We start from the raw sequence: 14,363 nt of genomic DNA, 5'->3' as shown, positions 1-14,363 counted from the left end.
TATTTTTTTTTTCTTCCCCTTATAACCCCATTGTATTATGTAACATCTTTCTTCTCTCATGTATTCTTTCCCCATGCTTCTCCAATTCATGATGTAACTTCCTTCTTCTTGCATTTTGTAATTCATTGATTGTCCAGCCTTCTTTCTATGTGAACCGCCTAGAAGTCAGTTTGACTATGGCGGTATAGAAAAATAAAGTTATTATTATTATTATTAATTAGTAAGTCCAGAATCTGAACTATTTAAGGTTTACCTAAATTATACCTGGTGAAATAATTCAGTCCCAGTTTTGTCTTGGACATGATTTTTCCTTGTAGTTTTCATGTCTAGATTATTAACTGATTTTTTTTTTTTAAAGGAAAACTTTAATGATGCCCTGAATCTCTGTTCCTCCGGAGAGATATCCAGACTGGCGTAGAACAGCAGTAAAAGTTCTTTGATATACTACAAAGTTTATTGTGTATCATTCTGGTTTTCAATTATCTGACACAACAGAACTAACACAGAAGAAGATTCTATAACTATCCTTCCTTTGTGTTCATCTGTCTCAAATCAGGAACAAAAGACAAGCAAACTGTTTATGACATTAGAAGAAAGAACATTTCAGGTGGCATTACCAAAGGACTCAAACAGCATAACATGAAAGTCATGCGGGATTTTTGTGGATTTCTTTTACTTCAAAGAGACAGAACTACTAAAAACGTATGCACATCTTCCTAACAAAACCAGAAAGCTTGAATTACACTCCAACTTCACAATGAATAAAAAAAAAACTACATAGAAGCTTGGAGAGAGTTTACAAGCAATTCTTTGGCCCCCTTCCTTTAGCTTTATAAGAACAGGGAGACAAAATAATGTTCAAAATTAAATCAAATAAATTAGCCTATGTTTTAAGGTAAAAGAAAGATAGTAACAGAAGGCAGTTTTTTCCTGAATTTGGATTACCGGTATTCCTAAAATGACTTGTGTAGTGATGAAGACTGCATCACTTATCTGAAAAGCCCCAGGACCCTGGAGCCCCAACAGAAGAGCTTGGAGCCTGGAGCCCCAACAGAAGGCAGCTTCTTTGGTGGGAAATGTCAAAAATCTGGAGCTTATAAATAAGCTATTGCACAAGGCTGTGTGTAGATAAAAATTCAGCACAAGCTGTAGATATTGGAGGGGATATGAGGAACAAGATGGAGGAGCAACACCTTTGGCATACCAACCAAATTAATGATTTATATTTTCAAATGCTTGTTCTGTCCATCCTTATGCTTGATAGTGATATGGTGATGAATGATTTTTCTAAAGCAACAAATCTCTTGCTCTTCATTGCCCACTTGCCTGACAATAGCTAGTTTTGGAAAGGAGACCCTGAGCTTGTTTGAGCAGGAGCAAAGTAGTTGAGATGGCAAGGCTAGAACAGATACATGCTATAGGAGAAACAGGAGCTTTTATAATACTGCATAGAAGAACCTCTGGGAGTAGGTAAGATCTCTGATTTTATTGGTATACCCTGGAGGTCTGTTTTGAGTGCTTCCTATAGCTCACACTCTCCTTCTATTAAAGAGATAGATAGAATTTGAGGAGTCACCGAACTGACTGAAGAGCTCCCAGAACCCTGGAGGCCCAACATTGACCGAGGAATTCTGGGCCCCCAATACAAAATACAACCAAGGAAGCTAGGGCCCCCCTTCTTACCTATGTAGAAGTTGGTGACTGTCCGCATCTGCTTGTGCTTGGAGATGACATAAATGACCAAGGAGTTGCCAGCCAGTCCCACCACCATCAGCAGGGCAAAGAAGAGTGGTACCAGCCAGGCGTCCAACAGCTGTGGGGGCCTCTGAGGCTCTGAGCCGTTCCCGTGGCTCCAGCAGGAGTCGTTGCACCAAGGGAAGGACATGTTGTCCCAGGACGGGGACTCCAAAGCTCTGATCATAGCGCTCGGCCCAACCTCTTGGAGCCGGTAGCACTGAGCACCTATCTAGAACAGCCTTGAGGAGCCTGTTCTGTTTATGTATCTCTGACGAAAAGCTCCTCCTGCCTTGGGGACCTCCCTCAGAGACCCTTCTGTGCCTTAGGTGCCTGTCCCGAAGAGCTCCTTTTGTTTCGGGAGCTTGATTCCAGCTGACAGTTTTCTGCTTCTTGCAAGCCCCGGGATCAGCACCAACTTCTTCTCAGCCCTTTGAAACTGCGATCTTTGGTGGCAGGAAAGAAGAGAGAAGTGCAGAGAAACAGAAACGATACAGAAAATTGGTAATAAAGCATCGACTGAAGTCAGTCTGGCAGTGACTCCTGCTGTATTTTCCGAGCAGGTCTGGGTGTCAGTCTAGGTGTGACTCCTACTCTACTCTATATTCCCGGAGCAGGTGTGGGCATCTGTCTCGAAGTGACTCCTGTTTTAAGGGTCGATCTCGGAGTGACTCCTGTCGTATCTTCCGGAGCAGATCTGGATGTCTGTGCCAGAGCAGCTTCCTATCTCTGTGCCGAGCGACCTCAGATCTTTGAGGGTTTGTTTTTGGTTTTTTTTGTAGGGGTCAATCTCAGAGCGGTTTCCGATTTCCACCGTCACTTTCTCGACGAATCGGGTTCAAGAGCTGCGAGACGACAGGAAGAAGGGGGAGGGGGTCTTGCTTCCCGCCGTCTCTTCCTCCTCCTTTCTTGGGAAGGCAGGCGGGGGCTCCACGAGCTTAGAAGAAAGTGGGAAGGGGTAAAACGCGGACCTCGCGGATCTAAAACCGCACGGCCTTAAAAATCCCGAGGTCCGCGCCACTTTTAGTCTCTGGCTCTGACAGAGCTCTCTGACGGATCCTAATGCTTTTCCCTCCCTATGCTAGGATCCGTCAGAGTCAAATTGTCATAGAGCTCTGTCAGAGCCAGAGACTAAAAGTGGGAACAGGGTAAAACCAGGATTGTCAGGACCTCAAAAGTGGCGCGGACCTCGGATTTTTAAGGATGTGACGTGCAGTTCAGATCCGTGAAGAAAGTGTCGTCTGTCTGTCGGGCGTAAAGGTTTTGTACCATGTTCCGGCGCTGGCTGCAAACGCCGCTTCAAAATGATTTAGGGAGAATTAAAGAGTTAGAAAAGCCATTAAAACCATAAGAGCGGCTGCCCTCAATTTAGTTTCCGCCCATATGTGGCTGACTCATCCTGCTTGTCCTAGGAGAAAGTGTAGTTACTTACCTGTAAAGTAGGTTCTCCGTGGACAGCAGGATAGTAAGCCACACAACCCACCCGCCTCCCCATAAGGCCGACCGGGCCACAGCTAGGAACATCCTGGGGATTAGAGGGAAGCAGGGAGAAATGGGTAGGGTCCGGGCACTGCACGTGCTCAGAGAGAGAGAAAGAAAGAAAAAAAAAATCTCTCTGAGCTATTGGAGAGCTTATCCGCAAATTGAGAGCTGTTGGGACAACACCCATATGTGGCTGACTCATCCTGCTTGTCCTAGGAGAATGGCAACATCCACCTTCAAGAAACAGTCACTCGGGGAGATCGCTTCTGCAGAAATCCAATGTCCAATCGATCATTTGACGTCCCGGAACTTTGGTAACTGGCCGAAGGATGAGGATTCTCCTGCGGAAACTGGACATTCCCATCTGCTGCTCCTCCGTCCATAGAGCTGACCTCGGTTTGGTCCGTTTCCCACAGCTATGGCTGGCCAAAGCTTGGGAAGGCGATTTACATAAGAACTGCCATCACCGGATCAGACCCTGGGTCCATCAAGTCCGGTGATCCGCTCATGCGGAGGCCCAGCCAGGTGCGACCTGGCGAAAACTTAATAATAATAATAACTTTATTCTTCTATACCGCCATAGTCATGAGACTTCTAGGCGGTTTACATTAAAGAGGGCTGGACAGTCAGCGAATTACAATATGCAGAGATAAAAGAAATACAGTATGCAGAATCTTAAAAAAATACAATAGTTTACAATGAAGAGAGCTGGACAGTCAGCGAGTAACAATATGCAGAGATAAGGGACAGACAGCATGCAGAATAAATTATTGTCTTATATGCAGGAGTGGACATGTTTGAAATATTAGGAATTGATTTAGGGATTGTGTAGATACTTTTTAGGTAATATTTCTGTCGAATAAGGCAGTTTTTATGGCTTTTCTAAAGGCATCATAGGTCAAGCTTGCTCCATTGATGTAGTTGTCAAACCAGTATCCCTCTATTTGCCTTCCGGGATACTAATCCGAGGCCTGCGTTAAGGAATCCAGAAATGAGCAGCATGAGAGTCTGAATGCGAAATGGAGAAGGTGATCTGAGTTAGGATTAGAGACAGTATGAAATCTGGTTAGGAGGACCCGTTTGAGACGGTTGTCCATTCATTCAAACCAATGAAGTTGTGTATCCATGCTATCAGCCGGGAAGGGGTAAAACACGGACCTCGCAGATCTAAAACCGCACGTCCTTCCAAAATCTGAGGTCCTCGCCATTTTTAGTCTCTGGCTCTGAGGACGGATCCTAATGCTTTTCCCTCCCTATGCTGAGACTAAAAGTGGCACAGACCCAGGGCAGAATTAATTCATCGAGGACCCCTAAGCACACAAATACACTGGTCCCCCTGCCCCGCCCCACCCCACCATGCGCCCAGGCGGAAACAGGAAGCTGTGTCAGAGGGTTGCTTTGGTCAAGCAGCACCGCTTGCACAATTACAGTTCCCATTGCCTTTCTTACCCGCGTTGCTTGCTTGTCTTACTTTCCGTCGATGGGGGAGGGCTGTGTTGCCGATTGGGGTGGGGCCCGCATTGCCAATCGATGCTGAAGGGGCCCATCTCCGTTTGGAAAAAACAATGTTGATGCCCTCCTTCATCGGGCCCCCCTGACCATTTCGGGCCCTAGGCACTTGCCTAATTGGCCTATTGGTTAATCTTGCCCTGCACAGACATCAAGACAAAAGTTTTGCCGCTAGTCTCAACACAGGGAGGGAAAAACATTAGGATCCATCAGAGCTAAATTGTCATACAGGTCTGTCAGAGCCAGAAACGACAAGTGGCACGGACCTCAGATTTTGAAGGACGTGTGGTTTTAGATCTGCGAGGTCCATAAGGTCCACGTTTTACCCCTTCCCGCAGGAAAGTGGGGACCTGAGTTTGATGGGTAGGTGGTAATAAAGTACTGGACACAGCGTTAATCTGAACTCTGTAATAAGACCCTGTGGCAAAAATGTTAGTAAAGGGGCATCCAAGAGGAAAAGAAAGGCCCTGATCTGAGGAGCTGTCCAGGGCTTTTCTGAACCTTCAGCTACCCCGCGCCTCTCCTCTTTTTAAACCCCTTCCCCCTTATTGATTCAGCCAGTCTGTCAGTGGCTAACATGCACTCATTTTTAGGATATTAATTCAGGACTATCTACTGCAGTCCCCCCCTAGTCTAGAACAGGAAGAGAGTCTAGAACAGGAAGCGAGATGGGTTCTCTGGGCACTACATGGGTTTGGCTATCTCCCTCTTTCTTTACCACTCCGTTTTATAAATCTAATTTCAAACCCGCTCAGCTGCCATTGTTTGTCCTCAGGGTCCCACAAATTGGAATCTCTTTTGCAGCTTTGTATTGTGAATTCAAATTTGGGTTGGATCATTTTCCTGTCAAAGTAATCAGAGCACACCCTAGGATGGGGGCCAGGAATAAATGCCTTCTTATGGGGGGGGGGGTGTAGTGAAGTGAAAAGCATGTTTCATCCTATAGAGGAACCCAAACAACAGCATCTCAGATGCTTTGCTTGTCATATGAAGCAGAAGCAACTGGCCAGAAACAGAGTTGCCCCTTCAATAATCTAGAAAAGAAGCTGGCATTAGAACATTCTAGAGGCTGAGTATTTATTGTCTGAAGTAAGGCTCCAATCCAATAGAATCACTGAGTCCAGCATGCTTTTTAAATTCTCATCCCTTCAAGTTCTTGAATGTGTTACCTTGTTCTGTCAATGCATAAATAATGCAGGAGTGAAAATCCCAGGCTTTAAAGAAGCCTTGTCAAAGGATTGACCTTAAAGATCAGCACAAATTGGGACACAAACAAGAGAGATACTACAGAAAAGAGATTAGGTTCTTATCTTGCTAATATCTTTTCCAGTACTTAAGGATGGTAGGCTGAACTATAAGGGTTAGTGGCGTAGTAAGGGGGCGGTCCGCCCCAGGAGCCATCTTGGTGGGGGTACTGGCATCCGTTCTATTCTCCGCCCCCCCTACCGTGCACACCATCTTCCCTTCTCACATACCTTTTTAACATTCCCAGCGCGAACAGCAACTCAAACCTGCTGCTCATGCATCAGCTCTTCCTCTGACTTCACTTCCTTGACCTGCACCTGGGAACATTAAAGAGGTACAGGGGAAGGGAAGGCGTGTGCGTGTGGCTGGAGGGGGTGGGGAAGGAGGGGGTGGGGCGGAGAAGAGGGCAGGGGAGCCTCTCACCACCCCTGGAGCTTCTCATCTGTGCTCTCCTCAATCTCTGCTGCCCCCTTCAGTTCATACTGAAGTTGTTGACAGTCCTACAGAAGAAGACAGGAGACGGAGGGATACGGGGAACAGTGGTGTAAGCAAGGGTAGGAGGTGCCCAGGGCAGTGGTGCCCCCAATGCCTTCCGCTCCATCCCCCCACGCCACACTCGTGCCCTATCTTCCCACCCCATACCTTTTTAAATTTTTGCCAGCACGAACAGCTTCTCCAGCCTGCTGCTCACGCCGGCATTGGCTCTGGGCCCGCAATCCGTAAGTGATTTCAGAGGGAGCCAGGCCATAGTAGTTACTCTCGCTGGTGAAGATTAAAGAAGTACGCGGGGATGGGGATGGGAGGGCATGAGCATGGCATGGGGGGATGAAGAGGTGCTGGTGCCCTTCACCAAGATGGTTCCTGGGGTGGTCTCCCCCTTACTACACCACTGATGGGGAATTCCCTGAAACAGTACTTTGATCTGCTCAGATGAAGTTAAAACAATGAGTAAATAGAAATGTAGATAAACACATTAACAAGCCTCTGAGAGGAACAAAGAATTTAACAAGGCAAGCAAGAAATATATACAGCCTGGACATTTATGGATCTCAGCCCTTCCTCCCTTGTAATCCTATATACAGTCTCTTCCTAATCTAGTAATCACAGTCAATGGCATACCAAGGGGGGGGGAAGGTCCACCCCGGGTGCAGCCTTAGGGGGGGTGCACAGCTGGACAGGTCCAGAAAATTCCTGGGCTGCGACAGCACTCAGCGGCATCGGCGCCCCCCCCTGCCCCGCGACAGCACTCAAGTTCGGCCTCCTCCCGGCATCAGCAGAACTTCAGATAAGCAACAGGTGCTCAGTCAAAAGCTTCCCCTGACTCAGCTTCCTGTTTCCGCCCAGGCAGTTCAGTCAGGGGAAGCTTTTGAATGAGCACCTGTTGCCGATCTGAAGTTCTGCTGATGCCGGGAGAAGGAAGCCGAACTTGAGTGCTGTCGCAGGGCAGGGGGGGGCACCGATGCCGCTGAGTGCCATCGCAGAGAGGAGGAGCGCCGATGCCGCTGAGTGCCATCGCGGAGGGGGGGGGGGGCGCCAATGCAGCTCAGTGCCGTCGTGGGGGGGGAGGGGCTTGCCGAGCTTGTTGCCAAAATCGGAAAGGTGAGGGAGAAAGATGGGCCTGTGATGGATGGAGAGATTGAGAGAAGGGGACAGATGATGGAAGTGGGGGAAAGGGGGAAAGAGAGAAAAGGGGCAGATGATGGAAGTGGAGAGAAGGGGGAGAGAGAAGAGGGCAGATGATGGAAGTGGGGGGGAAGAGGGAGAAGGGGCAGATGATGGAAGTAGAGAGAAGGGGGAGAGAGAAGAAGGCAGATGATGGAAGTGGGGGAAGAGAGAGAAGGGGCAGGTGATGGAAGTGGAGAGAAGGGGGAGAGAGAAGAGGGCAGATGATGGAAGTGGGGGAAAGAGAGAGAAGTGGCAGGTGATGGAAGTGGGGAGAGAGAAGAGGCCAGATGATGGAAGTGGAGAGAAGGGAGAGAGAGAAGAGGGCAGAGGATGGAAGGAGGGGATAAATAAAAGGAGGGCACATGATGGGGGAAAAGGATTGAGTTAGGGAAATAATGGAGGGGGTGAGGGAAAGAGGTGGCGAGCTGTAGGTAGACAGTAAAAAAGGAAATTGATGAGAGGGTAGTAAGAACGTAATCTAGATGGATGCAGAAAATAAATTGAAAAGGAAAATGAGGGAAGAAAGGGATTGCAGAAGAGAGGTGTGGGAGAGGGAAGGAGAGGAGAGAGATGCCAGACCAATGAGGGTGAAATGAGAGATGGAAGGGGAAGGCATACAGTTTCTGGAAGGGGCACAGAAGGAGAGAAGATGCCATATAGGGGCAGAGAGATGGCGGACAGTGAGTGAATGGAAGGAAGAGAGTAACAAGAAGATGAGGAAAGCAGAAACCAGAGAAGACAAAGGTAGAACAAAAATTTTCTATTTATTTGTTGCTTTAGAAGACATGTGCCACTGTTTCTGTGGTGTTGCATTGTATGCAGAGTCCAGCTTCTTGCTGGTTCAATTTAACCTTTGTCTATGTATTTCTATTTTATCCCCCCTTTTACAAAACTGTGGAACATTTTTTAGCGCCAGCCATGGTGGTAGCAGCTCTGATGCTCAGAATTCTATGATCGTCAGAGCTGTTACCACCGTGGCTAAAATTCACACTACAGTTTTGTAAAAGAGGGAGGGGTTAGTTTGTGATGACATATTCCATATTAGGCAAAGGTATTTTCTGTGTTCTGTGTGTTCGAAAGACATGGTTTTCTGTTAGGATTGACGGTGTAGGATTGATCTGTACTAGTCTGGCTTGTTTAGCTTTACAATGGGTGTATTGATGTTGTACTGCTCACTGCATATGTAAGATGCTGCCTTTTCCTAGGTACTCATGTGTGACGTGTGGCTTGTTACTAAAAATCATGTTTTTCGTACAGATGGGCCCCGGGTGTCACATATGCTAGGTACGCCACTGATCACAGTGAAATCTTAGCTATGGAGCTGAACATTAAGCTTGTGTCAGAAAGCAGGCGCATCAGATAATTTGCTGGGTGGAGGGTTCAGTATACTATCCCTATCTACTGGAAAAGATATTATCAAGGTAAGAACCTAATCTCTATTTCCAATGCAATAGAGACAGTTTGTCAAACCACAGGGACATATTTAAGCAGTCCCCCAAACTCTAAGGTGGGAGAGATGAACCAGTTTGTAGTACTAAGGACCTGAAGGGGGCATCCTCTTGTGTTGCTATGTCTACCCTGTAGAATTTGGTGAAAATATGAAGGGAGGACCAGGTTGCTGGTCTACAAATCTCCTCCTGTGGAACTGTCCAAGATTCAACCCACGAGACCACTCCTGTTAAGGTTTTGCATGGGGGTGCAGATACAAGCACCCAAAATGTGAGGTTGTGGCCCTACAATCCACCAGAGGTCCTGGGTTCAGTGCCCTCAGAGGTTCAGCAGGAAGTGAAATTAATGACAATGATAGCCAAGAGTGGTTGCATAAAGAATATATTGTGTAGAAATAGGCTTAATATTACAGAGATACTATATACAGTATATGCTTGGTACTAAAGTACAGAAAAATATTCTATTATACAGATAGAAATAGTCTTTTACAAGTACAAAGTACATTTATAGACTGTTTCTATGTATGTAAATGAGAGGAAAGTTTACCTGCATGAATGTGTGTCTGTCTTAAGTCTGAAATATGGGTGTATAGGTGTGAATAGGCAGAAAGGAAAAGAGAGAATTCAGCAAGAGAGGAGGAAGACAGAGGGTCCAGAGAAAGAGAGGAGGGTGGTCAAGAGAGGAGGTTTTTATAGGTTGGAATCTTGTTCTAAAAACAGCATCTATTGTGGTTAAATACATCTTTACTTTAGTACAATGGTAAGAAAGTGTATGCGGTGTGAAAGACTGAAGAAGAGAGAGAAACTGTCCTTCATAGACTTGAGTTTATGTTAATTTCCAGTATCTTTCTGTGACAATAGCTCTTGATGGACACTAATTATCTGTTCCAGAACATGCAGCTGAGGCCATTCTCTACCTTATGCATTGGACCTTAGCACATCTGTTGAAACCTCAGGGCTATGCCAAAGGTCTTTTGTTATTCTTAAGCACTGATAATTTAGAAGTAATTTAGGGCATTCTAAGGATGAATGGTCTATCGGCACTGCCATCCCCCCCAAATCAGATCTGTTTGATATAATCTCCTATAGACCTTTGCTGACATTGGAGAGGCCAACAGAAAATGCTGACAGCTACTACTACTATTAATTATTTCTACAGCGCTAACAGTCATAGGCAGTGCAGCTAGCAATGTAAGGCTGAGCTGACAAGTATCTCCTCAGACCAATCAACATAGGAACAGTGTGAACTTCCCCAAGTCTGCAAGGACAATACTTAGCATTGGGACCTGAAACTCCAAGATAAAAAACACTATACATAGCAGAATTTAAACCATTCAAAACTTCCAGACAAAAGACCCCTGCCAGTAATCAAGGAACAAAGCAAATCGGATGACCTCATACAGTCAGGAACAGGAAAGTTTTGAATTTAATTTCTGTACTATAATTGGAGACTGTGTCAGACTCAGGGAGGGGACATTGCCCCCAGTTCCTGCCTTGGGATTGGACAATTGCTCCTGGGGTTTTGCCTCAGTAATTGGACTTCAAGCCCCCAGAATCCATAAGAAGGGGTTTACCTAAGGCTCTCTCCGCTGGACAATCAACAGGCTGCTCCTAAAAGAACTTTGCAACCAGCAAGGGCGTGAATCATCATGAGTAACTTTTCAACCCAACTAAATTGGTCATTCTGCTTCTCTAGCAATATTTTAACTTGTGTAAGATCCTAATTGTAACAGCATTTACCACCTGAATGCCTAATCTCATAAATAAATTTGCTCTGTAAAAATAAATTTCTAGTTTGTCTTTAAATGCTTTATGTTCTGTGCTTTAATATTACACAGAGCTAAGCTTTAAAACTGGCAGGGCTTTCCCCAAATTAACATCTATTTAATATAAAATGTATTCCTCTCTTTGAGAGTGATATATTTTAGTGGTGGAGAATTATTCTTATAAGTTCCTGTGGGGACATAAACTTGGCAATCGGAAAATTAAGAATCCTTAAGTTCAAATTTTTTTGTTGGTTTTCTAAGTTTTCAATCTTCCTTAAAATCATCATTTTAGCTCTAGGGGTTCCAAGATGGCTGCGGTTTGACTTGTCGGAGCTGCACGCTCAGAAGCCCACTTGGAATATTGGCTTGCTACTTACTTATTCTCTTCTTTAACTGTGATGTCAAAGCGGAGAGGGAAGAGCTCTGCTGGGGCCTCACGTAGCCCTTCCTTGGCCGGCTATGGTGACATAGAGGGGCTTTTGCGGCGTCTACAGGTCACCCCTTCAACTTCATCGGAGACGCTCCCACTGGAGACGCCCCGGGAAAGCGGAACGGCGGCGGTCTCCTTGGGACCTGACACCACCCTGAGTCCCAATGTCAGGGCTCTGCCCCCACGCCCTCAGAGCGCCAGCTCCCCGCGGATGGAGCAGCGCCAAGGAACACAGACGCTGCAAGTCCGTGAGGCTGGGGAAATCTTCAATGGAAGAGCTGTGCCGGATTTGTCTCTTGTTGAGGAAAGCCTGAATTTGGAACCTGAAGTAACGTCCTATCGTGGAGATGGTTCTTCCCATGAGGATGTACAGCGTGAGACAGAAACAACCGATCAGCACTCTTTGGGAACATTTGCTTTTCCTCAAGTCCAGAAACCCCAAGCGGTAACTTTAGATTCCATTTGGGACCTTGTAGCAAATCTGCCTGCATTAATTAATCCTCAATTTCAACTTATGGATAATCAATTAAAGGCTCAAGCAAATGATATTAAAAACTTACAATCTGGAATGCTTGAATCTAAAGATTCTGTGGATAAAGTGAATCAGGAATTGACTTCGGCTAAAATGATTCAAGAAACTTTGATAAAAGATAATTTGAATCTTAGGAGGAAATTGGAATCCTTGGAAAATCTGTCACGCTCCAATAACATTAGATTAATTAACTTCCCTAGAAGTGCTGCCTATTCTCTGACCTAGGGAATTGTTAAAAAGATTTATGATGGAGGTTTTGGAGATTACCGAGGAACAATTACCTCCTTTATCCCAGATTTATTACCTACCAGCAAAACTTCAAGATCAGAAGCAAGGAATTGCTCCTGAACTAAATGTTTCAGAATTGCTTGAACTTTCCAACAGTGAAACTGTTATACCTGCTACATTGTTACTTACAGTAGCAATGGCACCAGATAAAAAGTGTTTCTTTAAGAGTAAGCAGAAGTCCTTTTTAGGTTTAAAAATACAAATGTATCCGGATTTGGCCAGGGATACCCAAAAACGTAGGAAATAATTTTTGTTGTTGAAACCGGGGGTTCTGGCCTTAGGGGCAACTTTTTACCTACGCCATCCTTGTAAATGTGTAGTATGATATCTTTCACAAAAGTATGTATTTTTTGAGCCTGTTCAGTTGACATCTTTTCTTTCGCTGTCACGACTGGAGAAGGAAAATAAGACCTAAAGATAATTTAAAGCCCAATATAGAGATATTAATGAGGTGATTATTTCAACTTGATCTCAGCCAAGTCAACTATTTGAGTTCTTTATCAATATTTCTTGATTCCGTTAAGTTTAATCTTGGAAACTGCTAATTGAGGACTAGTGCTAGATTAAGCATTTATTTGTTGCCTAAGTATTATTTTGCTTTAAAAATTACTTTATGCTTAAAGCTTTCTGTACAAGTTTACACTTGATTGTTTTATTATGAAAATGATAAATAAATAAATAAAAATCATCATTTTATCAGTCATTTGTTTGGCAACCAAGTTCTTAGTCTCAGTTGGTAACTTCTCTAAGTTTTTCAAGTTCACCTGGTGCTGTTGAACAGAAGTCTCTAAGGTAATAGAAACAAAGTTTGTGCATACCGAGTGTAAGTTCTCAATCGCCGTCCAGATAGAATCCAATGTTACTGCCTATGGTCTCACAAGTGGCTTGAGGGGGGAGATGATTGTCAGATTATCTTTGGCTTCTGCCCCGGAGAGAGAACTCCAGGCTCCAACGACCTCACCACCACTTGCTCCCACTGGCTCCACACTCCCAGGACGCAACGGCTCCAACCCAGGAGTCGGCGTTGTTGTAATCACTTCTGGGTCTACTTCAGCTGCAGAGCGTGCCTCTCTCGATGTGCTCGGTGAGCCCTCCTGCATTATCTGCCCTGCCAATGTTTCTCCGGGCATTGGGGGTGTGTGCGGTCCTCTGCGAGAGCGACAACTTGCCGTCCAAGCTGTGAGCTTCCCCACTCACAGCAGCAGAAACCGAAGTGGAAGGTTAGACTGTAAAGGCTGTAATTACAGTCTGCCATGGCATTAAAGACCCAGAGGTAGGTGGAGGGAAACCCCTCTGTTTCCCCCTTCTTTTAGGCATAAGAAAAATTTTCCCACTATATTAATTCAGAAAATTCACCCTCAAAATGGGAGCTCTCTTCTCAGCAAACTGCTCTAGACATCCTGAACATTCAAAGTCACACAGCGTAGCTGCAACCCCTCCCCATCACCAGGAGACCTCATAGCATAAACCCTTTAAGCTAGCTGAAAAGTCCCAGCTTACTAGCAGGGTCCCCTCCAAACAACCTTGAAGAAAAACAGAGCCCCAGAACAAAGAATAACAGAACCTGAGGGTCACCCACCAACCCAAAAGCCCTCCCCCCAAACCCCCCGCTCCCCCTCCCCAACATCATACTGGAAAATCCCAACCCCAGGTGGATAATCCCCCCCCAAAAAGGGGGGAAAGCCCTGAGAACCCATGCTCCTCACCAGCCAATGTATCAGCCCTCCACCCACCATGCCTAAATAACAGCCTGCCTGACACACTATCTCAACATACTGCCCATCCCCAACACAGGGCAGTGGGAAATTTCTCCCCAGAACAACCAACAAAATAAAAGAGAAAAATCAGCCAATAAGTCCTTCAGGGTGGCCCACCCTCAGACAGGACACAATCGGAAGCTTGGCGGGTAGGACAACCTTGGCCTCTGGTGGAATGCTGCCATTGGGATAACGGTTTAGGCTGTCCCAGATGATGAGCATGGAGGTCACGCAAAGTGGCAGCCTCCGGAACCCCAAAATCCACCTCAGGGAAAATCCAGATAGCTTCCTCTAGTGAGCGCACCGTTTTCAATGCACCCTCCAGATGAAACAAAAGTGCAGATGGGTGCCGCCAACAGTAACAAATTGCCTTCTCTCTCAAGTGTTGCGAGACAGGCTTTAACTCCGCTCTACGGTGTAAAGTGACCGAAGCCAAATCATGATAAAGTTCAATGTCTTGGTTATCCCATTGAAAAGGTGATTGCAGCCTGGCTTTAACCATGACCA

At 45.7% G+C, this 14,363-nt stretch overlaps 1 protein-coding gene across 1 annotated transcript in view; it reads right to left on the bottom strand.

The window, feature by feature from the left end:
- The window catches only part of KISS1R (KISS1 receptor), a 30,715-nt gene extending 28,175 nt beyond the window's left edge, over positions 1-2,540 (bottom strand). The window contains exon 1 of the mRNA XM_033953802.1: positions 1,684-2,540. Coding sequence (XP_033809693.1) covers positions 1,684-1,921 — 238 coding nt within the window. The 5' untranslated portion in view covers positions 1,922-2,540. The remainder of the gene's footprint in view (positions 1-1,683) is intronic.
- Positions 2,541-14,363: the final 11,823 nt, after the last annotated feature.

Source organism: Geotrypetes seraphini, chromosome 8 (genome assembly GCF_902459505.1).
Source record: "Geotrypetes seraphini chromosome 8, aGeoSer1.1, whole genome shotgun sequence".
Lineage (NCBI taxonomy): Eukaryota > Metazoa > Chordata > Amphibia > Gymnophiona > Dermophiidae > Geotrypetes > Geotrypetes seraphini.
The sequence above is the reverse complement of the archived record's forward strand: the minus strand, read 5'-3'. Positions and strand labels throughout refer to the sequence as shown.